Source organism: Trachemys scripta, chromosome 4 (genome assembly GCF_013100865.1).
Source record: "Trachemys scripta elegans isolate TJP31775 chromosome 4, CAS_Tse_1.0, whole genome shotgun sequence".
Taxonomy (NCBI): domain Eukaryota; kingdom Metazoa; phylum Chordata; order Testudines; family Emydidae; genus Trachemys; species Trachemys scripta.
This window is the reverse complement of record NC_048301.1, coordinates 105,023,668-105,048,569: the sequence shown is the minus strand read 5'-3', so window position 1 is coordinate 105,048,569 and position 24,902 is coordinate 105,023,668. Positions and strand designations below refer to the sequence as shown.

Here is a 24,902-nt window from a genome sequence, read left to right as displayed (position 1 = left end):
TGGCAACACTAAAATAGTTTTCGCTGAATTGTTCATCCTGAAAAGAAACTTTTTTAACAAAAGTCAAAATATTTGATATTGACTTTTTCAAAATGAAACATTTCAATATTTTTATTCAAAACTACTTTGTTTCAAAATTTCCTTCCATTCTATTAATTTGTATTTTAGTATTAAATTGTTTTGAAATCTAAATGAAACTTTTGGGCTTGGGTTGAACAATTTTTTTTTTTTTTACTATTTTGAAGGGCTGTCAATCGACTAAAAAAAACATGATTAATTACGCGATTAAAAAAATGCGCTGTTAAACAGTAATAGAATACCATTTATTTAAATATTTTTGGATGTTTTCTACATTTTCAAATATATTGATTTAAGTTACAATACAGAATACAAAGTGTACAGTGCTCACTATAACAGAGGGGTAGCTGTCCATCCGTTTGCATTTGGAAAGGAAGATATCTGTCTGTATTTGTGCAAGTTTCTTCATGAGGTTGATAGATTTCCATTCCATATGGCTAAATGCAGTGCCTTGCATGGTGTCAAGTATATATTTTTATTACAAATATTTGCACTGTAAAAAACAAAAAATAAATAGTATTTTTCAATTCACCTTATACAAGTTCTGTAATGCAATCTCTTTATCATGAAAGTTGAATTTACAAACGTAGAATTATGTAAAAAAAAAAAAAAAACCTGCATTCAAAAATAGAACAATGTAAAACTTTAGAGCAGGGGTCGGCAACCTTTCAGAAGTGCTGTGCCGAGTCTTCATTTATTCACTCTAATTTAAGGTTACACGTGCCAGTCATACAATTTAATGTTTTTAGAAGGTCTCTTTCTATAAGTCTATAATATATAACTAAACTATTGTTGTATGTAAAGCAAATAAGGTTTTAAAAATGTTTAAGAAGCTTCATTTAAAATTAAATGAAAATGCAGAGCCCCACGGACAGGTGGCCAGAACCCGGGCAGTGTGAATGCCACTGAAAATCAGCTCGCGTGCCGCCTTCAGCACACGTGCCATAGGTTACCTACTCCTGCTTTAGAGCCTACAAGTCCACTCAGTCATATTTCAGCTAATCGCTCAGACAAGCAAGTTTGGTTACAATTTGCAGGACATGCTGCTGCCTACTTCTTGTTTACAATATCACCTGAAAGTGAGAACAGACAATCACATGGCACTGTTGTAGCTGGCGTCACGAGAAATTTACGTGCAAGATGCGCTAAAGATTCATATATCCCTTAATGCGTCAACCACCATTCCAGAGGACATGCGTCCATGCTGATGATGGGTTCTGCTTGATAATGATCCAAAGTATAGCGAGCTGACGCATGTTCATTTTCATCTGAGTCAGATGCCACCAGCAGAAGGTTGATTTTCTTTTTTGGTGGTTCGAATTTTGTAGTTTCTGCATCTGAGTGTTGCTCTTTTAAGACTTCTGAGAGTATGCTCCACACCTCGTCCCTCTCAGATTTTGGACGGCCTTCAGATTCTTAAATCTTGGGTCGAGTGCTGTAGCTATTTTTAGAAATCTCACATTGGTACCTTCTTTGTGTTTTGTCAAATCTGCTCTGAAAGTGATCTTAAAATGAACAACTACATAAAAGGTTGTTACAAGGAGAAGGGAGAACAATTGTTCTTCTTAATCACTGAGGATAGGACAAGTAGCTATGGGCTTAAATTGTAGCAAGGGAGGTTTAAGTAGGATATCAGGAAAAGCTTCCTAACTGTCAGGGTGGTTAAGCGCTGGAATAAATTGCATAGGGAGGTTGTGGAATCTCCATCATTGGAGATTTTTAAGAGCGGGTTAGACAAACGCTTGTCAAGGATGGTTTAGATAATATTTAGTCCTGCCATGAGTGCAGGGGACTGGACTAACTGACCTCTCGAAGGCCCCTTCCAATCCTATGATTCTATGTGCTGGGTCATCATCCAACACTGCTGTACAATGAAATATATGGCAGAATGCAGGTAAAACAGAATGGGAGACATACAATTCTCCCCCAAGGAGTTCAGTCACAAATTTAATTAACGCATTATTTTTTAACGAGCATAATCAGCATGGAAGCATGTCCTCTGGAATGGTGGCTGGAGCATGAAGGGGCATACGAATGTTTAGCATATGTGGCATGTAACTAGTTTGCAGTGCCAGCTACACAAGTGCCATGCGAACGCCTGTTCTCACTTTCAGGTGACATATATAAGAAGCAGGCAGCAGTATCTCCCGTAAATGTAAACAAACTTGTTTGTCTTAGCGATTTGCTGAACGAGAAGTAGGACTAAGTTGACTTATAGACTCTAAAGTTTTACATTGTTTTGTTTTTGAGTGCAGTTATGTAACAAAAAAATTACATTTGTAAGTTACACTTTCACAATAGAGATTGCACTACAGTATTTGTATGAGGTGAATTGAAAAATATTATTTATTTTGTTTCATTTTTACAGTGCAAATATTTGTAATAAAAATAATATAAGGTGAGCACTGTACACTTTGTATTCTGTTATGATAGAAATTAATATGTTTGAAAATGTAGAAAAACATCCAAAAATATATAATAAATTTCAGTTGGTATTCTATTCTTTAACAGTGCGATTAACTGCGATTAATCTACAGCCCCACTGCTTTAATTTGCTGACAATTCTGAAAATTTTCAATTTCAGGTTGTCCCAAAAATCAATTAGTTGCATAGCTCTAGTTAGAATCCAGGGACTAAATTCCACTCTTGATTACACCAGCGTAAATGATTGTCTTCAGATTTATTCTAGATTTACAGTGTACGGAGATGAGGGTTTGGTCCCCAGTCTCTTGACTCCAAGTCGTGCTCTAATCAGTTGACTTGATTTTGATCCCATTACACCTCTGTAATAAGACTTCAATGGAAATACTCCTGATTTATCCAAGAGATCAGAATTAGGCCTTTCAGACCAGATAGACTCCTTTAAATCTATATACACCCATTTACCAATGCAAGTGCAACATCCGCTAGTGTAACTTGAATTTCACTGAGCCAGAAAGTGTTGGTTGCCTGCTCAAACTTACACATTTTTTCCACCATCATTTTAGTTACCTTCCTTTTCTCTGGACCCTGGGACAGTGGGGCACGCCAATTTAAAGAGCTGCTGAATCACACAGAAATCAGCTAAAAGATCAGATCCATGGAAAGTAGCTCATGCTGCAGAATCAGACTTGCAGAGGAGAATCACACTCAAGACAGGCTGTTCGACTGCTGTAGAATTGTTCCAGCTGAATCCGAGCTGCAAAGCAGCAGCTCAAGCCCAAATGCTATAGAATCATATCTTTTGAAAGCTGCCCTAATACTTCACAATCTCACCCTCAATTTATCATCTCTCTCACCTTAGTTTTGCTTTAACACACAGTAAATGTACAATTAGAAAGTCAGAGGCTTTCTCTTATTATAATCTTGCACAACTGAGAGGACTTTTTCAAATCCAAAAAGTCTAGATAAAAAAATATTCCTCCTCCCCTGCTCCTTTCTCTCACACAGCTGAACTAAGAACAATTATTTATTATGGAACCAATATGTAGACATATGGGGTCAGATCCTCCTCTGATGTAAGTAGCTCTGGCTTTTCAGAAGCAGATATCTTATTTAAAAGACAACACATGGCATCATGTAGCATTTTGTAGCATCATTTTTATTAAAAAACGAACCATTCTTTAACAGTTTTCCCAATGAATTCAGTCAAAGCAGGGTTTCCATCAGTATCAGGCATGCATTGTTCCATTCATTAATTTTCTTGGGTTTTCGCTATATTTGTCCAACTTTTAATCATGTCTGAGTTCTTTAGCTGAACTCTTCTTGCAGGAACATGTTCCATGGTTCAGGACTCCAGTGTCCTAGAACTGCTGTAATGTTCAGTAACCTTTTGCAGTGTACTTTAGATCCTCACTCGTTTGGATGAGGGACATCATTCTCTATTGCCAGGGAGCAGCATGTTTGTTAGCATACCTCACTGCCTGGACTATACAATGGCCTCAACAGAGAGGATGGATGGTGTTGTGTTTCAGAAACTCGACTGAGATTCGGGAGATTTAGGTTTAATTCCTGCATTTGCCAGTCTCACTGTGTGACCGGGGCAAGTTACTCAACTTTCATGCCTCAGTTTGCCATCTCTAAAATAGGAATAATGATGCTTCCTTTTCCCCCACTCTTTGCTTGCCTTATCTATTTAGAGCAGGGATTGTCTCTTATTATGTGTAGCTAATCTCAGTTGGGCTCTCTAGTTGCTACTGCAATACAAATAATGAAAGATTTTAAATTTAGATAGAGATAATATGCCCTGAAACATGTTTTCTGGTGTGGGTTAAAATGATTGCAACACAGCTAAGCTGGCCAGACTAGGAAAATGACTCATGTTTGGCAACAGGTGTCAAATACAGGTCCTATTGCACCCTCTCTGCCAGCTGTCAGGGTTGAAAAGTCTGGCCACTAATGTTTAACAGGTGCTGCAAGTAGTTTGGTCCTGTCACAAAAAGAAGGCTAGATCCCTTGTGGAATGTGGGATCAAGCAGGGTTATGCAGTGGGTGTTGAAAACAGTTTGGCTTAGAGTTTGTGGATAATAGGCATTCCGTTTCAAGGAAGACTTCAGTATTTTGAAATTTGGTTTAGCTCTGATTAGGAATGAAGACCAAAATCTTTGAAATTCTCAGTGAAAGGGACAGCTCTGGGGTCCCTGATTTAGGGGCAATCCTCCTGGAAGTCCTGGGGATGTGGGCCCTAGAACACCCAACTCCCCAGAAGCCCCTCAGGTGGATTGCCATGAAACTGGGTGGGTGAGCTGGCAAGAAACTAGGCAGGTTTCATAGGAAATTCATCAAAATCGAATGGAACGGTTGCATTTTGACAAATCAGTAAATTCCAACCCAAAAAAAACCTTTCATCTGAATTTTACTGACCAGCTCTAGTTTGGCTTTGTCTGTGTTAATGGCCAAACTATTTTCAGCCCCACTTGAGGCCTGTAGTTGAAATCTGGATCCATTTCCTTGTGCAGAAAGGACTCTAGTATAGATGGGAGGGGGGAGGGAGGGGAGAGAGGAGATATTCAAACTTTTTTCAATTATTTTACGTTTATAACATGCTTAAACTGTATTTGAGGCTAGGTTTGTGCACCAGTAGTAGTCTCAGACATAGTTTGTCCCATTCCACAATGGCTGGTCAAAATGTTAAAACCATTTAAAAGGAATTCTGACAACTGGAAATCTAGTCAATTTAGAAAAGAGAGCCCTGGGACTACTTGGGTGAGAGAGAGTTTTCAGAATCAGGACACATGTTATAACTCTGATTGGGGTAGGGACAATCTATAGCACCATTTTGGCTACCACAGTTACTTGAGGGGGAAGAAATCCCTGTCCATGATGTAGGGCTAAGCAATACTAAAAATATGCTAGCCGTACTAATATTTAAATACTAACTTGTTTCTGTTTAGTGCTCCAAGTAGAACAGTGCCTATCCTGCCTTATGCTGCATTAAACCAACTAGTTCCTGTGTGTTGTGCTCTGGAAAAGGTGGCCGCTTTGTTGAAGAAACCATGTAAAGCATCCAGTTCATGTTAATACATATAAAGATCCTGGCATGATCCAAAAGGCATTATTCCCACACCCAGTCAGTCAAACAAGGCACTGGCATGTTGCTGTAAATTTTGGATGGGGTTTATATAATAAAATGAATGACTTGTAAATGCATCATCCAGTCACCCATGCAGAGAATGGTGCTATCCATACACACAGCAAACGTGAGCAATACTCTATAGTTTCTTTAATGTCCCGAATCTGCTCAGCTTCTTCATGCTTGGCCCTGGGCCCAATCCTTTTCCTCTGTCTCTCCTCATGGCCCCCACATGTTGGGGGTTGTTTATTATTTGTATTATAGTAGCACTCAGAGGCCCAAACAAAATCAGGGCCCCAATTTGCTTACATCTGTTTGGGAGACAGTTCCCTCTCCCAAAGAGCTTACAATTGAAGTAGAAAAGAGAATGGGAGGAGAAACAGGCATAAAGAGATGAAATGACCCACCTATGACCCAGTATCCCCACTTAGCTCCTTATCCAATCTGTTTCTCCTCAACCTATGGGCTCCCAGTCCCCCTACCTCATTTCTCTCCCCGTTCTGCAGTCCGGGCTCAGTCTATTTATCCAGCCAGTCGCAGTCCTCCTCCTAGATCCCAATTCCCAGTCCCAGTTTCTTCAATTGAGACACCCCCCACTCTCTAGTCCCAGTTTCCAGCCTACCTCACCAAGCTCCTTGTCCCAATCTTCTACTCCTGCCTCCCCCCAGCTTCTTCCTCTAGTGCTGCCTGGGCCCAATTGAAATCACAGGAGAGACAATCTCCCTGCTCTCAGTTCTGGTGCCCAGACATGGCACAGTTTATAGCAGCCCAGAGCGGCAATTTCAGGGAAAGTTCTGTTCATCCCGGGGCTGGAGCATGCTTGGTGTAGATGGAATCTTTAAGGAATTTAGCTACTAAAATCTAAGTCTATTGAACATATGAAAAATGTGATCTTTCAAAGGCTTTTAACTTGGCCAAATTTGGGTGGATTTTCACCAGCAAAAGGCATGTTCCTGACACAAAGGCCATCCACCTACCAAATGTCAAGACCCTTCTTCAAAGCATGAGGCTGGTAGAACTTTTCAAATAACAGTTAAACAGAATTTTTTAAGATGGGCAAAACAAATTTTTTTTTCCTAGCCTCATTCTTGGGAATGGCTAATCTGTTTGGGTTGAACTTTCCCAAAAATATTCAGACTCAGACAAGACACACAGCATGGAAAAATTCAGCTCAAAGAGTTAGTTTGATTAAGTCAAAAGCGACATAAAACAGGGTCTTCTTATGGGAAGTGTCAGACAACCTTAAAAATGGGTGATGCTTTCTGCCATGCCCACACTAAACACCATTGCTTTGTATTAACTCCTTTTCTTTTAGGGCCCGAGCCAATTGAAGTAATTAGTACTATTTATTTGTATTACAGTTGTGCCTATGCCCCTCTCAAAATGAGATCCATTTTGCTAGGACTGTAAGAGATGGACCCTTGCCCAAAGAGAGCTTACAATCTAAATAGACAATAGGAGGGAAAACAGGTGAGGTGACTTGTCTGAGGTCACACAGCTGGTCACTGGCAGAGTGTGGAATAGAACAGAGCTTTCCTAAGTGTAAACACCAGTTACCTACCTATCCATTGTTTCCTGTATGAGAGACTCTTCATTGGGAATTTCTCCAATTATCTCAATGGGGGGTGGTTCAGGCCTTTACATATTACTATTTGTGTCTGTGAATGGAGGAGCCACCTTGATATATGCTCACACAGTGGAAGAGTAGAAAGTAACACCGATATTACCCTATCCTTAGGGATCATCTTTATTGCCATTTTGTATTTATATTTAAATTTTGGGAAAGAAACACAACCTCAGTTTTGTAGGAATGGGGCCAGTGAAGAAACATCTGGTGTTTACCCTATATTCTGTGGGAGTGCAGCAAAAGCTGGCTACTTCATTCAAGCAAGTCCAGCTGCGGTCATCTAATTACTTCTTTACATATAGGCAGCAGAACAGTTTTTCTCTATACCTATTTCTTTTTCTTCACCTGATCATTAAATTTCCCTCTTGCCTCAGCTTTTTAATGCAATCAGCATGCCAAGAAATCTGTCACCAAGGCAGATGATACATTTGGTGTGAATTGAATGCTTACAAAGAAATTATCTACCTTGGTTCTTGAATGTAGGTAATTACCTAAGTTATTCTTTAAAAAATTGAAATGTTTTGTCCAGTTATTTATACTGGATGTTTCCTGCTCATTGAAGAGAGATGATTATTTGCTTAAAGGTGGGGGAAATGGCTTTTTTTAAAGTGATATAAATGCAACAAGGTTTGGGGGGAAACAATTAAACCTCTCCAATAGTTTTGATGTAAAAGGAAGCTTTCTAGAGCCAACCATATTGTGAGTTCCTCTAACTGAAATATTTTAATTACTAATAGATGTTGCAATTACTGCTAAAGATAACGCTAATCCTTTAACCTAGATAGTTGGCTTTATGGGTGAAAGAGCGGTGTCCGGGGGTGGAGAGCCTGCCAATAATTGCATTTCATAAAGAATTTCCTTTAACTAGTTTCTCTTCAATTTTCCTGCAGTGCCGTTTCCCTTTCGAAATGCACTGCAGGATTCTCACTTAAGGGTACTCTCAATGATCGAATCGTCGAGATTTGAACATCATAAACCCTTACTCCCAGTTCGCCTACTAGTAAAAGTGCACCACCATTCTAGGAAGCACGTAGCCCTCTGCATTGGAAAACAACAGCGAGTTATTTGGGTTGCTTTGCTCTTCAGTCTAGGTTCAAGACAACTCAAATAAGCATCTGACTTCGGGCAGGATTTGCATTGCAGAAGCAATTTTATGAAGCGCCTCATGTTTGTTTCAAAAAAATCTCTATCCTAGAATCCAAACTGGAATGGTTTTAAGGGTAACTGTTTGGCAACGAGGATTAGAAATCTCCCCTCAATTTCCTCTACGTATCCTGGTGATAAAGGGCACTTTAAAGTCCCTCTCACAGTGAATGAGCTCCAGTTAAATATTTCAAGAACTTCTTTACATGGTTTTCTCTGATGCATGTACTGTTGGGACATCTGTCTTCTGTACCTAATAAAGTAGTCTAGATTTAAAATGAACTTCATTGGTTTGCTTTGAAACTATAGGCACATATGGCTCATAATTAGCTGGATATCTCTTATAGTTAAATGATTTTTTTCTCTCTCTCTGCCCGTTCGCATCAATAATAGAAGCAAACAAAGTTCCAATTGTTCCCTGTTGCGGGACATTATGTGCCTGAATAAATGGATGTTGGCTGTGTCTACATGGATTTGCCATATGGCTACAAAGGCCAGAAGAATAGGGGCAGTGTGCTTTGTGATGGGAATAAGAAGGAGGCAGTGCCAAGCTGGGTGGAGCAGGGGATTCTAAAGGAGAAGCAGGGCTGCACACCTTCCAAAAGAGAAGAATGGGGGAGAGCAAAAACAAATACAAAAAATATTTTCTCTTTTACCACAAACGCAAGACCAAGTCATTCAAATAGAGGACCACTATCTCTGGTTGGTTACAGGCCCTGCCGGGAAATTAAAATTGCATGGTGTTGTGGCGGGGGGGGAGGTGGGGGGAGAGTCGAGGAGAAGATTCATAAAAACAAAGAGACTGACTAGAGTCAATTGTGTGTGCGCAGAGAAACGCTCTGTGGTGGATTCTATAAAAGTGAGCGGACACGCTCATTGTGACTCTCCCATTCTAGCGCTCCAAACTTTCCCCAGCGCTTCCTTTTAGTAGTCCTTCGAAACAATCGCTCTGCAAAGAAAATGAGCGTTTAATAAAAATAAATAAACGCCAACGTTTTCTGCTTTGGGGTGGGTTTTTGCACCTTTGTGCAAACTATGGCTCCGCCATACGAGGTCTTTGAAGGCTACAGAGAGTATGGATCTTTCATTTCAGAAGGTCCTATTATTAGTAAGACGCTGAGACAATGGAAGTCCCAAAGGCACCTGCTTCCATGAAAGCAAGAGAAAAGCCCATAAATCCTGGAGGATCCAGCTGCCTCCCTCCATGTATTGTTGGCTTTTAATAAGAAAGGGAAAAGCTATTTTTTTTCTTTTCAAAGGGGAAAATCGTTTTGAATCGGGGCCCATTGATGCAGGCACCATAAAATAAATCAAGTTCTGATTAAGTGATCATATCGTTTTGAGGTAATCAATGTTACTTTTATAGTGCGAAGCGTTTCATAAACTTCATCCCTGGCGGAGCAGACAGAGCTCACGGGGGCTCGAGTGATTGCCTTTGAAATAAAGGTGATTGCCTTTCAAGCAAAATGTGCTGGCCGCTGGGAAGCTTTATTCCTCCTCCCTGGCATCGTGAAATAATGGGTTTGATAGCTAGTAGGAATCAGGGACTTGTCTGCACAACTGCTGCAGCAGGATGCATTGCAGGAGGCTGCAAAGCATGTGAAACCGCAGTCCTCAGCCAGACGGGCCGTGGCGCTTGTGCTATTTGGGGATTTTGTAGGAGTAAATGGCGGGGGAGGGGGGGGGGGAATGTTTGAACGGAAGCCAGGGCTAAACGGGGGCTGAGGGAAGGAATGAGTCGGGGACGTCTCCTTATCCTGACTGGGTAACCCGGATCCTTCTGCCCCAATCCCGGATTCTCTCCGGCCTCGGCCCCTGAATCTTCTGCTCTTTTCCCTGCTCCCGCGTCCTTGCCCTGTCTCCAAACCCTCCTGTGCTTCCCCAGATCCCCACACAGTGGATCAGCTCAGCTAAAGCTTCCCTCGCCGCCAGTCACTTTTCTCCCCGCCTGAGGTTAGCCCAGGATTTAAGACTGCGCCCCTCTCAGCTAGCGCCGAGACATTCATTTGGGAACCGCAAGATCAGCTCAGCGGTATAAATCAGCAGCTGGATTTAAATTGGGGCGAGGGGGAGGATTTCAAATCGCCAGATTAAACTACAGTGATGTTTAGAGGGGAGGAGTCGAAAGGGTCACTAAACCACTTATGAGTATTTTATAGGTACATAAAGGCTAATATAATCCAACCTCAGAAATTACCGTAAAAACCAAAGGAAATTCAGCTGCTAAAACTCCATGTAAACGTTACCTTAAGAGCCTGCGTTAAACCACATGGGCAAGAGATTTCAGATGGGAAATGTGGGCTGATTCCTCATCCCTACGTGTGAGTTAAAAGCTCTGGAACCCTGGCTGGCATTTGGCCGTCAACTCTGTAAGGTCCCTGGTAGTTTACAGCGTTCAAACGCTGCCTTCGCACCCTCTTCTATGCTATTGTGTTTGCTTGCACGATATTGACAGTTTAAAAAAAATTACCAAACGTTTACTAGGAAAACGTACTGACCGACCACACACACACAAACTAATTTTTTGTCTCGTTTACCTAATTACACTCTGAGCTACAACTTGTGTGTATATGTTTTCAAGTTATGCAAGTGCAGAAAATCCTGAAATAATATCCAGCCATTCAAAAGTGGTAAATCAGATTTAAAGAAAAATTACTGTGTGTGTATGTATATATATGTATATATGTGTGTGTGTGTGTATGTGTATATATATATATATATGTATATATATGTCACAGGATACTATGCTTGGAACACTTTTTAGACCTTTACAACCTTCCTTCCCTATATATATATATATATATTGGATTGTGAATAATTTCCATGTATAGATTTTAAAGTGGGGTTATTTCGGGAATAGTCCTCCATGTTTTCAATCTTATCAGGGCTGCAGAGATAGTGTACTTAAGTGACAATACGTTGTGATATTTGTCCATTATTGTGACAAAATAGGCAGTAAAATGTTGATTTTTTTTTTTATAACTAGACCCTATGTTATAGTTAACAGCACGATTGTATGTTACCATTTCTATTACAAACTATGTTTTTCAGGATTTATAGCTGACTCATAAGCACATATTCTCGATTTAAATTGCCATACCAGGAAGCACTTCCTTGCAATTAAGATGTTTTGTGTTTCAATAAAACAGGGAATCAAATACAAGCAAGTTAAGGTTTTTTTTGTTTTTGAAGTTTACAAACATATATTGCTGAGCACGAAGCAGTTTTGCATGTGGTCTTTTGATGCACATAATACTGTGGTGCCAGATAATGCAGTGTAATACTTTTAAAATATAAACTTTTCTGAACAAGAGCAGAAGGCTCCGTCTATTGTGTCAAGGATTAAGAGCTCCCTAATGGATTGACACAGCAGAGGAGCCACTATGGTTTATCATGCCACTGATCTGTAAATAACGGGTCACTGGAAGATTTTTGAATCAGACCATTCAACTTGCAAATGGTGGGTAGGTGTGTCAGAGCTTGGCACACGCCAATGGAACCTGAAGTGCCTGACAGTGTCATCCTACAGTTTCACTTTGGGCAGATTTAACTGCAGATTAAATGAGTTTAAAAAACAGTAGCCATTCAAGCTAATTTTATATGGATGGCAAGATGCTTTACAAAATAGATATCCCTCCCCACAAAGAACAAGCATGAAACAATGTTAAAAGGCATTGTCCTGAACACAAATTCAGTCTTCTCCTGGATTAAATGGGCCAGAGCTTTGTCTAGACCTGTAAATTAATTTTATATCTACATGAATTATAAAAGCAAGGCTTGAGGGATTGTACCTTTTTGCTAATGTAGTATATTTTAGATTATGGGAATCAGATAATTGGTCTGTGCTAACTCCAGCAGTGGCTACAACCCTACTGTTTTAGAGAAAGTTGACAGCTAATCAATTGTGTACTACTTACAATATATGGGGGAAGAGAATTATCCCTCTGACAATCTTCACCACTAGAAAAATCTATTATGCTATGCAATATGTAAAGGACAAGGAGAAAAGTGTCTTAAATATTTATACGGGCTGGTGGTGTGTTGCATATTTTGATCCTGTCATTCTTTATACCACAATCCTTATGTTCTTTGAGCACTTTACTTTACAAAGATATGGAAATTGTCCTTGGTTTCTAGTGTCCCTTGACCCCAGCAGCTATGGCGTGTGAGAATGAATGAGTTAATGGAATTGAGAGACAGTTTCAGTTTTAAGGAGTAACTAAGTTTATACTAACGTTTGCAAACTCTGGCAGTTCCTGTCACTTGTGTTCCACTAAATGTTTCTTTAATACTAATTAACATCAATAGATTTTTGGACTCCTTTTTTTTATTTGAACTGTGGCATTATTTGCAATGGCAGTGGTACAGACCGGCTCAGGAACCATTGAAACAGATTTGTCTTCAAGTAAAAACTAAAAAATTTTGATTTTATAGCTACATTTTGTGAATGCAAAAAAAAAAAACCCTATAAAAATAAATTTACATTTTGTAAATAAAAGCAAATATAGTGCCCTTTGGCTTAACCAAAAGAAAAACAAAAACAAGACTATTGGGTGTCAACCAACATTATCCACATTTGACATAAATAGAAAATATAAGTTAGTATAACTCTTTTAAAAAAAGATTTGTACAAATATACATTTTTTTTTGCACTGAGAGATCAGCAAAGATTAAACATTTCATATAAATGACTTTAAAGCTTTACACTTCTGGCCAGTGTACTCACATTAGGCATAATACATTTATATATAAAACGCAATACATTGCACAGTTGTAAATTAACACTGCTCCGTCGTGGCTGTAGTCAGAGCCACTCTCACTCCATGCAGTTCCTTGTGGGGGAGAAGGTGTAGGGATGCTTAGATCTTAATCCTCCTTGCTCCAGATCTCGTGAGAATTGCCCCCTGCTGAAGAGTGGGCAGAACAGCCGCTGGGCTCCGCGCCTCCAGAGACGAAGCAAAATCTCCCTTAGGTGTCATAGTGCAAAATCTGAGGAGAAAAGGCGGGGAGGGGAGAGGAAAGGGAAGCAGCCATATGAATTTCGTGAACGCGCCCTGAAAGCAACCGCGACTGCTGCTCCCAGCAGACATAGAGCCCCCGGCGGCCACAAAGTAAGTCGGCAGACCCCGCCCCATCTCGGCGAATGAGTCAGCGAAACCAGCTCCTTCCCCGGCCTGATCTCACTCAGTACCTGGGGGGGCTTGCAGAGGGGGTGGGCGGCCCTGGCTCACCCCGGGAAGTGGCTTCCGTTGCGTTGGCAGAGCGGGGCAGCAGCTTGGCTGGCCGGCCGGCCCGCCCTCCAATGGGACTCGGCCCCCAGCTCCAGGCGAGAATCAGGGCCCCGCTATTTGTTCGCAGCGCACACGCCCCGCGGGGAGACGTGTAGTGGGTCCCCGCTTCGCGGCGCCAGGCTGGACACTGCCCTCCCCCCACCCCCGCCCAGCAGCCGCCCTCCTCCTCCTGCGGCTGGGTTTTGTGACAAGGGGCCCGCTCGGTCTGGTCCCCGGGGAGGGCGCTCACCTGGTTCACCGCAGCCGCTTCCGGGGAGTCTGCTCGGCGGGCACGGCGGGCGCAGAGGCGGGACACCCGCCGGGATGGTCGCAGGCCGCTTTGGCGTCCCCCAGCCTTTTCCGCTTGACAAAGAAATCTAGGGACCAAACCCAGGAGCGAGGCTTTACATACATACACACACCCCGACCGCCACCCCAGCGCCACCTACCCCAGGGGCGGCCCCCGCGGGACGGGGACACGAGCGTGTGGCAGCAGCCGGGACCCGCCCTGCCCAGGCACGCGCACCACAGCGCACGCGGGAGACGGCGGGCAGAGGAGGCCTGGCGGCTCTTGACTCCCCCTCTCTGCCTCGGGGGAGGGTTGCAGCTGGGTCGGGTTTGTTTACTTCGCCGGCCTGCAGCGCGCAATGTGCTGTGTAAGCGTTTCCCCGGCCGGGCGCCGCGCCCGGCCCCAGCGAGCTGCGCCGCGAGCCTTTTCGCAGAGCCATCGATGCCCGGGGCCCTTTAAACCCCCGGGGCAGGCGGGGGCATTTAAGCGCCAAGAGCCCCGGGGGTGCGCGCCTGGGTCGTGCTTGGGGCATGCCCCAGCCCCCATCCTTACCTGTGATGTGGGCTGCGCTGGAGGGCGAGACCCTTTTGAGCGCCGCTGGCGCGCAGGGTACGGGTTTGATTGTAATCCCTGAGTGGTTGTTGAGCTGATCGGATCGGTTCTCCTGGTTGAGCCGCTCTTTACCCCCCGCGATAGTGCTTTCCAAGGCGGCCGTCTTACCCTGGGGGCTGAGGGAGGAGGACGCAGACACCACCAGCTCCTGGTGAGAGTCCCTGGGGTTAACTCCCGCAGGAGTATCCATGTCCCCCAGAGGTGGCTTGGACCTGACCAGCAGCACCGGGAAGCGGCACCTCCCGACCTGCAGTGTCTCCCGGTAGAAAGCGGGCACCGAGCCTCCCTCCACCTCTTCCCACTGCAGCCTGCCCGGGCCGTCCAGCGGGGTGTCGGTCTGGAAGTTGTAGTCCCACCGCCTCTGGTCATCCTCGCTGATCTCCCGTAGTTTGCTTTTCAGCTCCCGGCTCAGCTCTTCGTGATCCACCGGGCCAAAGAGATTCCGGCAGACCCCCGTGCGGGCGTGCAAGGGGAAAGTCCTGCGGGCGGCCAAGCGCTCCAGAGCCGAGGCGCTGGAGAGGTGCACGTTGGACATGATGGTCCTGCTGCTGCTTTGCCCAAGGAAGGCAGGGACCCAACGTGGTGCTCCTGGGGAGAAAAGGGCTGTGATTTCCACCCGTCCCCGCTCTACGTGCAGGCAACACAACCAACCTCGAAACCTTTGCAGTCTGCTGGTGAGCCTGGGGCTGCCTCGCTTTTAAAGCCCTCACCAAGTTAGAGCAAAACATCTATTAGCATAATAGTATTTCTCTTTAATAACACTGCTGCCATTGGTGGAGGCTCCGCTGTCCCCTTGGGTGTAATACCTCGATCTCCGCTCCCTATTGGCTGAAAGAGAAACTGTGGCCGGGCGCCAAAAGTGGCAAGATCCCTGCCATTGGTAAGCAGGACCTGTCAGTCTGAGTTATATAGTGGCGATTGGGAGGGCGGGGGTTGAGATTTAAAGAGAAGGAGGTTGTGTAACGTGACACCCAGCCTGCAAACAGTTCCCTGCCCCCTTTGTTTGCAGGCAGCGGTGGCTGGTGCTGCTGCTGCTACTGCGGTGTGATTGCTTTTTTTTTTTTTTTTTTGCCTTTTTAACATTTAGGAGCCAGTCAAAGAATGGAGTCGCTGGGTTTCCCGGGGGGGCTTAGATTTGTTTAATTTGGAATTTTTAAAGAGGCAAATAGGTTTAAAAGAAAAGGGTTTGAAGAAATCTATATGGCAGTATAAGGGACAAGAAGTTATCAGGAAAAACTAGTACAAAACAAAGCTAGATAGATGCAGATTTAAAAACAAGGGAAAGGATGTTTTTTAAAAGGCTTTTTTATAGTCACTTGGAAGTAATAAGTTACTAGATACGTTTTTGTATTACAGAGTAGAAACACTGCATATTAAAACCACAGCTTTTTTGCCTGTCTTAACTTTAAAACCCATATAATACATACATGTTTGTCTGCTGTAGATGAGCTAATCTTACTATTGTGTTGCCAGGAATCAGCTGACTTGTGCTTTACATTTTCTGCCGATCATTGCAATCAATGCTTTTTGTTGTGATGGGGGTGGGGGAGAGAATCTTACAAGGTGCTCCTACCATAATGGGCTTTCTTTAATGCTCCAATCCTCTCCACAGTAACAAACAAGGGAAAAGGTCAACTTTACAGTGGTTTGCAGGTTAGGGAGTTCTCTTCTCACTTCTGCACAATGCTAGTGCCTCGATGAAGCCTGTGCCTCTGACTGGCTCTTTTTGCTGCTTTCAGAAGAAGAGTGAGGGGGATGAATGTTTAATTGCATGTGAATGTGGTGTTTGTGGAAAGTGTTGATTTGACTGAGCAATGGAGACTTGAAGTCCTGTCTCTATCCAACAAACAGGTACAGAGCAAGAAACAGTCAGCTGTTTCCTCTCAACCCTGATAATGGGGAGCATTCTTCTTAATGTGGCAGAAGATGATTCAGTTTCCATGTGCTGTAGACCAGTGGTTCCCAAACTAGGGTGTGACTTAGAATCATAGACTATCAGGGTTGGAAGGGACCTCAGGAGGTCATCTAGTCCAACCCCCTACTCAAAGCAGGACCAATCCCCAGCTAAATCATCCCAACCAGGGCTTTGTCAAGCCTGACCTTAAAAACCTCTAAGGAAGGAGATTCCACCACCTCCCTAGACAACCCATTCCAGTGCTTCACCACCCTCCTAGTGAAAACGTTTTTCCTAATATCCAACCTAAACCTCCCCCACTGCAACTTGAGACCATTACTCCTTGTTCTGTCATCTGGTACCACTGAGAACAGTTTAGATCCATCCTCTTTGGAACCCCCTTTCAGGTAGTTGAAAGACTTGTTCAGGGTAAGCCCCTGGCGGGCCGGGCTGGTTTGTTTACCTGCCGCGTACGCAGGTACAACCAATCACAACTTCCAGTGACCCTAGACTCTTACGTAAAGAGAAATATTCAACATCCAAGTCCAGTAAGAGTCACAGATGTGATTCGAGTAGCACGGAGCCTGCCAAGGACGTATGTAATGCTATTCCTCAGGCTGAGGAGTAAAAGGAGGCTAAAGGCAATTTTGACCCCTTGAATTCAGCATTTTCTGATAGCCAAGGGACTGACCCTGCTCAGTGATAAAGATCAGCAGTTGATTAACATAAAGAAGCTAAAACAATTAAAGTCTTCAGACTGAAGACCCCTCATTTCCGTGTAGCAACTTTCTTTACGATTTGGTCATGCTTGTAGGTAATGTTGTCAGATGAAGACACAGGCGACTTTTCCAGGATAATATAGGAATCCCACAAAAACATGACCAACTCATGGTACATATGGATCGGTCTCGTGAGGATCACAGGAAGGGTAGGATAGTTCCCAGAAGGCATTCAAAGGTAATTTTTAAAAGATGTCTAAAGATGTTCTGGTCTCGTCAGATATGCTTGAACTCTTAAGTAAACTGGAGTGGAACCAGATAGCAGTAGTATTGGGGAAAATATTACTTCATGGGTTTTTCTCATTGAAAATTGATCCCAAGAATACCATATTCCATTTGGAAGATGGCCTGCAGGCGAAAGAGAAGTTGTTCAGTGAACAGTTCATACAAAGGCTATCTTGGTTCTTTGGAACGAACAGTACACCTCATTAGACAACATGGAAGTGTCAGAAAGGTTTTTGATAGGGAAGGAAGAAGCAGAGGTCGCTCACCAACAAGGCCTTCAGTGGCAACAGACGAACCCAATATTATTTCCCTTTACTTAGCAACTTTTCAGGGGAGCTTCGTGAATGGGTTGATTGAAGCCAATTCAGCCTCAGCCTACAGATGAGCATTATATGGGTATCCTTTTCATAATTAGTCCCCTGGCAAAAGAGGGCAGGATTCATTCTCCCCTCCACCCCCCAAGACTTGAGAAAAGACTTATCAGTGATTTATGAGCCCTGCAGACAGTAACCAAACTGGAGATCTGTTTCTCAGAAACCTCTTACCAGAATTTTTCCTTCCAATTAGTTTCACTAAGGCAGAGGCTAGTTTGCTCTATAGCGAGAGAGGGACATTCAGCAGGTGCTGCCTCCATTATAGACCTTTCTCAGCAACCTGTTTCTGCTAGGAAAGAAAACAGGATCATCTGACAGAATTACATATACTGTTGGTGACCTATGTCAAGGGTAAGGGCATCTCTCGAAAGGATTCTTTTCCAAGAAAATTAGATGGTGTGCTTCGTCTAAAAGACATACCTGGTATTTCTGGTTGAAGTAGGCTCTGAAGTTTTTACAATCCAGCAGAGACAACAAAGGCAAGCAGTTCACTTGCTATAATTCTTTGTAATATTAGCCTTGTGGTGCTTCACACACAAAAAAGAAAAAAATCATAAAAGTGGTGATGGTACTAGCCTGGGGTTGCACAGTGTATTTGCACAGATAAGGAAAATTATAAGAGGTGTTGTAAGTTATCTCAGTACTAGAGGATTAGTTACAATTTACAAGCTGTCTCTCCTGATGCATTTCCAAAATGTAGTGTATAGGAATGGGATAGTATCCCTTTAAACAGTTTGTGAGACCTCTAGAGGTCTCTGTGTTCTATATTTTAAAAACCAGCCACAGCAGCACGGTGTATATGTAATTAGACCTTCCGTATATTTAGTAAACATGTTATTTGGAACCCCACTGTGTCTGAATGATTTCTGCATATTACTTTGTTGTGTGAAAAGCAAAAGACAACACAGGAGTTAACCTTTCTGGGCTTGTCTGTTGATTCCTCCCAAGGACTGCTAAGACTTCTGTCTTCCAAGGTATGAAAAATAAGGAAACAATGAGAAGGGTGTTGCATATGGATTTGGTGTCAGAGAGAGATTAGCAGACTCCTAGGCCTTCTCTCTGCTTCTAGCCAATCTTCCCAGGCTGCCTGCTGCCAACTATGTAAGTTGGAAAGGGGTGTTCGGTGTGAATGGATAAAGTACAGGGAGAAAAATCCCTCTATTTCTTCAGACTAGAGAAGAACTCGAGCAGTGCTGACAACTATATATTCAGACTTGGAACAAGAAGGTGATATTCAAGTCAGTCCAAGACAGGGGGTCTTGGAGGGAAGCCACATGAACGTGCGAGACTACTTATCGGACTCTTGAATGAATCTGCTGGGAGGGCGCTGTAACTCCATTGTTGTTTTCTGTGCCCACGGTTTAATGCATCTGAAGGAATCAACACACACTGTGCAGACAACCATTCCTGGCATTTAGAAGATCTGGGAATTTTCTCTCAAAACCCAAATTCCAGCCAACATAGAAAACTTTCCAGGGTTTTCTAACACAATAGTGATTTACATGTTACTTCGGGGATGCTGATATTTAGACCCATAGAGGGAAAGTGTATTCATGGATTGCCCAATGTTTGGGCCTGTGGGGGCAGTCTCTTCACCTCCCATCTCACCTGTAAGCTGGAACAATTGTATGGCTGGAGTCCAGATCCAAACGCTCTGGTGATGGATGCACACCTGCAATAAGACAATTACCTTCCCTAACCCCACTCCTCACATCCCTTTCTCATGTTGTCTTGCATTGTGACTCGTGCATTAAAACGTGGGTAATGAGAGTATCCGTGACTTCACTGTGATACTCTCAGCCATGGTACCCAGCTCTGCTGGCACTAACCGTACCCATCCTTATCTTCCTCCAGGAGATAGAGAACATCCTGGCTGACCTGACGTGCCCATGCTTTTCTCATGAATGTAAATGTAGTTTACTGAATTCATAGACTGTAAGGCCAGAAAGCATGATTATGATCATCTAGCCCAGTGATTCTCAAAGAGGGATACACATATCCCTGGGGGTACGCAGAGGTCTTCCTGGAAGTACATCAACTCATCTAGATATTTGCCTAGTTTTACAACAGGCTACATAAAAAAAAGCACTAGCGAAGTCGGTACAAACTAAAATTTCATACAAACAATGACTTGTTTATATTGCTCTATATACTATATTTCAGTGTAAATGTAAGTACAATATTTATATTCCAATTGATTTATTTTATAATTATATGGTAAAAATGAGAAAGTTAGCAATTTTTAAGTAATCGTGTACTCTGACACTTCTGTATTTTATGTCTGATTTTGTAAGCAAGTAGTTTTTAAGTGAGGTGAAACTTGGGGGTATGCAAGACAAATCAGACACCTGAAAGGGGTACAGTAGTCTGGAAAGGTTGATCTAGTCCAACTGTTTGTATAACTTAGATCATAGAATTTGAATGGCACATTTTTACCCCCAAGACCTGCACCCTGGGTGTATTCAGAGTCCTAAATTGGGGACAAAAATACTTTTTTTAAACGGTCTTTTACTCCTGTTAGCTGTGTTGGCTCTGCAGGGCTATGGGAGAGAGAGCTGGACTCCTTTCTGCCTCATGCATCAAAACAGTTGTGAATACATCACTTTTGTTACTTATGACTATTTCTGCATGAGAAAGAACCCAGTTTATCAGAATCCATGTTGAGTTTTCTGGGCTGGCAGTTAGGGAAAAAAACTCTTTACATTGTAAATCAAGCAAAATTGATGAGAAGTTATTGAGACAACAAATATAGAACCCAGATACTGTTATTTTAACAGTCGCTTTTCATTACTAAACTGCACTTTAGCCTCCTCAGTGGCCATTTTGACAGTATGTTTGTATGAGTAAGGCGAACAGATTCCTATGATATATTGTCATAAAACAACCAAACAGTCTTCCTCCTTTTGGAGATTCCAAAAGTAGTCCCCTTAGGCATGAATGGTCTAGTCCTGGAGGCACAGTCAAATAAAGAAACAAGTCTTTAGACTGTCAAGTTTCACAATATGTCTACACAGCAAAGCAAAATCCAGGGCTGGCACGTGCCAGTCAAGCTGGGCTCGTCGGATACAGGTTGCAGGACTGTTTAGTTGCTGTGTAGACTTCTTGACTCAGGATGCACCCTGGGCTCTGGGACCCTGTGAGGTGGGAGGGTCCCAGACCTTGGGCTCCAGTCCAAGCCCAGAAGCCTACACAGCAATGAAACATGCAGCGTGAGCCTGAGTCGGCTGGCAAGGGCCAGCCATGGGTTTTTCTTTGCCATGTAGACAACCCTAAAAGGCTTATGCTTCAAGCTACTTTTCAAGAGTCCCTATTAAGTGTAAAGTTACTGTATTTATCCAAAATGCATTGTATATGAAAACTCCAGATATGAAATAACCCTACACATGATACCTTAATTTGAAATAATTATATCAGCTAATGGAATAATAAATATTAGTTGTTTGTCTATCATATACTTGTTTAGCATTATGCATATGTACAGGAATCATTTGCAGTTATACATTTACACTAATAACATTTACTTGTACTCCTCTATCTTTTTTGATCTGCTTAAAGAAACTAGGCATAACCAAAGTTCAAATACAAGTAAAATATTTGGTAGAGGTGGTCAAAAACTTTTCATCAAAGGTTTTTCCACAAAACAATGCATCTGGAATTATACAAAACCTTTCATACTCAAAACTTGCTGATTTTGTGATGAAAATTAAAAATTGAATTATTTTGATTTGAGTTATATGGAATCAAAACATTTTAGTTTGGTTTTAAAGTGGGGGAGGAGGAAAAAACCCACCTTTCCTTTTTGATGCCATTTGATTTGAATTGATGCATTTTGTTTGTTTCAGATTGCTTTGTTGAAAAATTGGAAAATTCCATAGAAAAAATTCAAGCATGATAAATGAAAAACTTCCATTAAAAAAAAATGGCAAATGATTTCCTTTTTAAGATCAGCCCTGATATTTAATCTTATTCTAACCCACTAAGAAACCTCTTCGCTCTTTATTGTTAACTGGTTAGTTAAACTGGTTTATATCATTAGAGCAAAGCAAAGCAGCTAGTGAATCTAGCCTAGTCTGTTGCACAGTCCACTAATGCAGCTTTGGCCTTAGTGGGCTCCCCCTTCTTAGTAATATCTTTTCTGTTAGATACATGACTTCTAATAGATAGGAGTGATTGTTAAGTCCAAAAATGCTCTTGCAACCTGGCCTGCAGCCATTACCTTAGAATCTTTAATAAGTTCCAGGATTCTCTGTGTAGCTTGTTTTTTCTGTATATTCAGCATACCTTACTGGTATATGTTGTGTATTAGAAAGCATGATAGAAAATAATAAGTTATAAGCAATGCCTCGGACTTGTTTACTATGAAAGATGGCACTTTTTGTTGACTTCCTATGCAGTCATCTTTGACTGGAGATGACATACTCCATTAATTATTAATCTGGTTTAGTCCTTCATTTGTGTCCTTCCTCACCAACATGCCAAGATGTCACTTTAAAATATACATATATAATTTTTTGAATTATGTTCAAAGTGGATTTGTTGCTTTTTTCCTACTATCTTCTGGGATGAAAATGATAATTGACTCTAAGCATTACTGATCGTTGTCATTCCTTGCACTAATATCTATTTTTAAATTCTGATTTTTAATGTTCACTTTGGCTCTCTACTTTTCTTGCACCAAGAAGGTGTTCTTTTTTGGAAGAATTGTCGGATGATCATTTCTTGTTTGGAAGCATATTCTAAAGTTTAAGTAAAACACCTTGTTTATGCCTGATGTGCTAGTAACTCAAAGTCTTGTGCCAGTTCTGGTGGAGATTTTTCATGTCATCTATTGTGTCAATTAAGCTTCTTCTTATTTATTATATTTTAGGTGTATTTAGAAGCTCTAACTGAGATCAGGGCTCCATTTTTCTAATCACTGTAAATTCTTATAGTGAGAGACAGTGCCTGCTTACAGAGCAAATAGACAAGACAAGCAAAGGGCAGGAGTGGAAACATAGGTGAAGTGACATGCCAAAGCACTAACAGCAAGTCAGTGGCAGAGCTAGGAATAGAATCAGGGCTCCTGGTTGCTAATGCAGTGCCCTTCACATTGGACTATGCTGCCTGCCTTTAAATTATACTCCTGCCAGTTCAGATTGGTGTCCATACACTTGATTAACATAGACTAATATTTCATAGCTTTTCCTGCCTATCTTTTCAGATATCATGGCTCCCCGTGCCAGTATTTACTGGGAGGTGGAGCATCTTGTTCTTGGAGGTTAGACTTAGAAGAACAAAAATGGCTGCTGCTTCTGGTTTTACATTATTTTTTTACCAGAAGTGTGAGCTCAGAGCAGGGCTTGTAAACTGAACAGGCATGATGTGCTTTGGCTCTGTTCCATCCCAGGCTTATAGTGGGTTCTGACATTCTGTCAACTTTTAAAGATATCCTGCACTTGACCTTGTTTAAAAGGGATTTGCTGCTGAGAAAAATACTGTCAAATGCAGGAGTAAAATCTCAGCCTGGATTCCAGCACTCTAACTGTCATACTCAAGGAAAACAAAATTTTGGCCTACCTTTCCCTCTCCTCTCAAACTCTCCCCTCCCCCAAAAAAGAGAGCCATAAAGCTTCCCGAGGGGAATGTGTGTGAAGAGGAATCCTGATAAATATTCCGGAGGGCAGAGATATGCAAGAACTTAAATCAGATATCACAAAAGATCCATTTTATTTTAGTGCCTGGAGTCTGAAGTCCTTTGTTTAGTCACAAAACTAATAAAGTGTAAGCTGTGTGCAGTTTGTTTGCAAGCCATGAGCTGTTTATTTCCCTTGTCAAACAGCATCTATTGGTGTCACCTTCTATCCTGGTCAGGTGGTTTAGATGGGTTATATTACATAGGTGGTGACAAAATGTGGTGCCAGAATAGGAGGGGGAACATTCTGGTGGTAAGTGCCAGGATGTGCTTCATAGCCTTTGCTTTTAGATAGTTCCAACGCAAATTATGTAGTTTTCCTTTGTTACAATGTTAATATTATTTATTAATTATTATTGTTTATCATTCCTATCAAAGAATTTGTGCTAAGAATTGGTACAAGGAACCTCCAAGGATTATATTCCTGTTGTGATTTCTACCAGTGCAGCAGCCTGAAGGAAAAGATATGGAGCAAGTGATCACCTTTTACCCTGCTCTGTTTGTTCAAGCTCAGCAGTTCTCAAACTGTCGATCGGGACCCCAAAGTGGGTCGCAACCCCGTTTTAATGGGGTCAGCAGGGCTGGTATTAGACTTGCTGGGGCCCAGGGCCAAAGCCCAAGGCCCACCACCTGAAGTTAAAGCCAAAGCCCTTGGCCTTCAGTTTTGGCCCCACCAGGCTTTGAAATTGACCCCCCCCCCCCTCTCAGTTCCCCACCCAGGGTAGCAGGGCTCAGGCAGGCTCAGGCTTCAGTCCCCCCTCCTAGGGTCTTGTAATAATTTTTGTCAGAAGGGGGTCACGGTGCAATGAAGTTTGAGAACCCCTGTTCTAGGTCCTAGAGTTTACAGAAGTTGCATGTCGACAGGGGGATCGGAGAGCTTCTCCTGTTTGAATCCCCACACTGAGGCTGAGACGTCTCTGATCACAAAGCCACTTTGAGCGCCTGGACTGGTTCCAGTAGGTTTCTGAAGCAGAAAAGAGAAGGGACTGCTTCAGGGCGCAGATTTTTTTAGAGCCAGTGGATGATGTCATGTATCTGTGGGGCGATGGCGCCCTCTGATGTCCAAAGAACCTTAAAGGGGATTCTCCTCGTTTGCTGCTCGAGTAGCAGTGCAGAGTAGAGAGAGAACATTGTAATAACTCACCTCTGAGTCTCTATTACAATCCTGACTTTCTCTTCAGACCCCACCTGGGGACAATCAGTTTCACTTTCCTCTCCCTTTCAGGTGGCACCAGGTTCGTCTTTGAACACATTTAAATGCAGCCATTTTTATTTGTCCAGCACATCTAGAAAGCAAGAGGAGACTTAGAGGTGGAGTTCTGGATGCAAGTTATATTAGCTGTGCTGCAATAAGTTACCCTTTCCCAGTGTGACAGTGGCACCGTATCA

At 42.5% G+C, this 24,902-nt stretch overlaps 2 protein-coding genes across 7 annotated transcripts in view; one reads left to right on the top strand and one right to left on the bottom strand.

Annotated features, from left to right (window-relative positions):
* Window positions 1–12,706: 12,706 nt before the first annotated feature.
* Window positions 12,707–15,131, bottom strand: CDKN1C (cyclin dependent kinase inhibitor 1C). Its single transcript, XM_034770259.1, has 3 exons — window positions 14,511–15,131; window positions 13,920–14,046; window positions 12,707–13,388 (listed from the first exon to the last, which is right to left on the bottom strand). The coding sequence occupies exons 1-2, from the start codon at window positions 15,103–15,105 to the stop codon at window positions 13,925–13,927; spliced, it is 717 nt and encodes a 238-aa protein (XP_034626150.1). The 5' UTR covers window positions 15,106–15,131; the 3' UTR covers window positions 12,707–13,388; window positions 13,920–13,924.
* Window positions 15,132–15,317: 186 nt separating this feature from the next.
* SLC22A18 (solute carrier family 22 member 18) overlaps window positions 15,318–24,902 on the top strand; it is a 123,980-nt gene continuing 114,395 nt past the window's right edge. For 4 of the 6 annotated variants that reach the window (XM_034770253.1, XM_034770248.1, XM_034770252.1 and 1 more), the window contains exon 1: window positions 15,325–15,450. The gene's annotated coding sequence lies outside the window, so the exon portion shown is untranslated. Of the gene's footprint in view, window positions 15,451–24,902 lie in introns of all 6 variants that reach the window. The other 2 variants (XM_034770249.1, XM_034770247.1) reach the window with 1 other exon arrangement.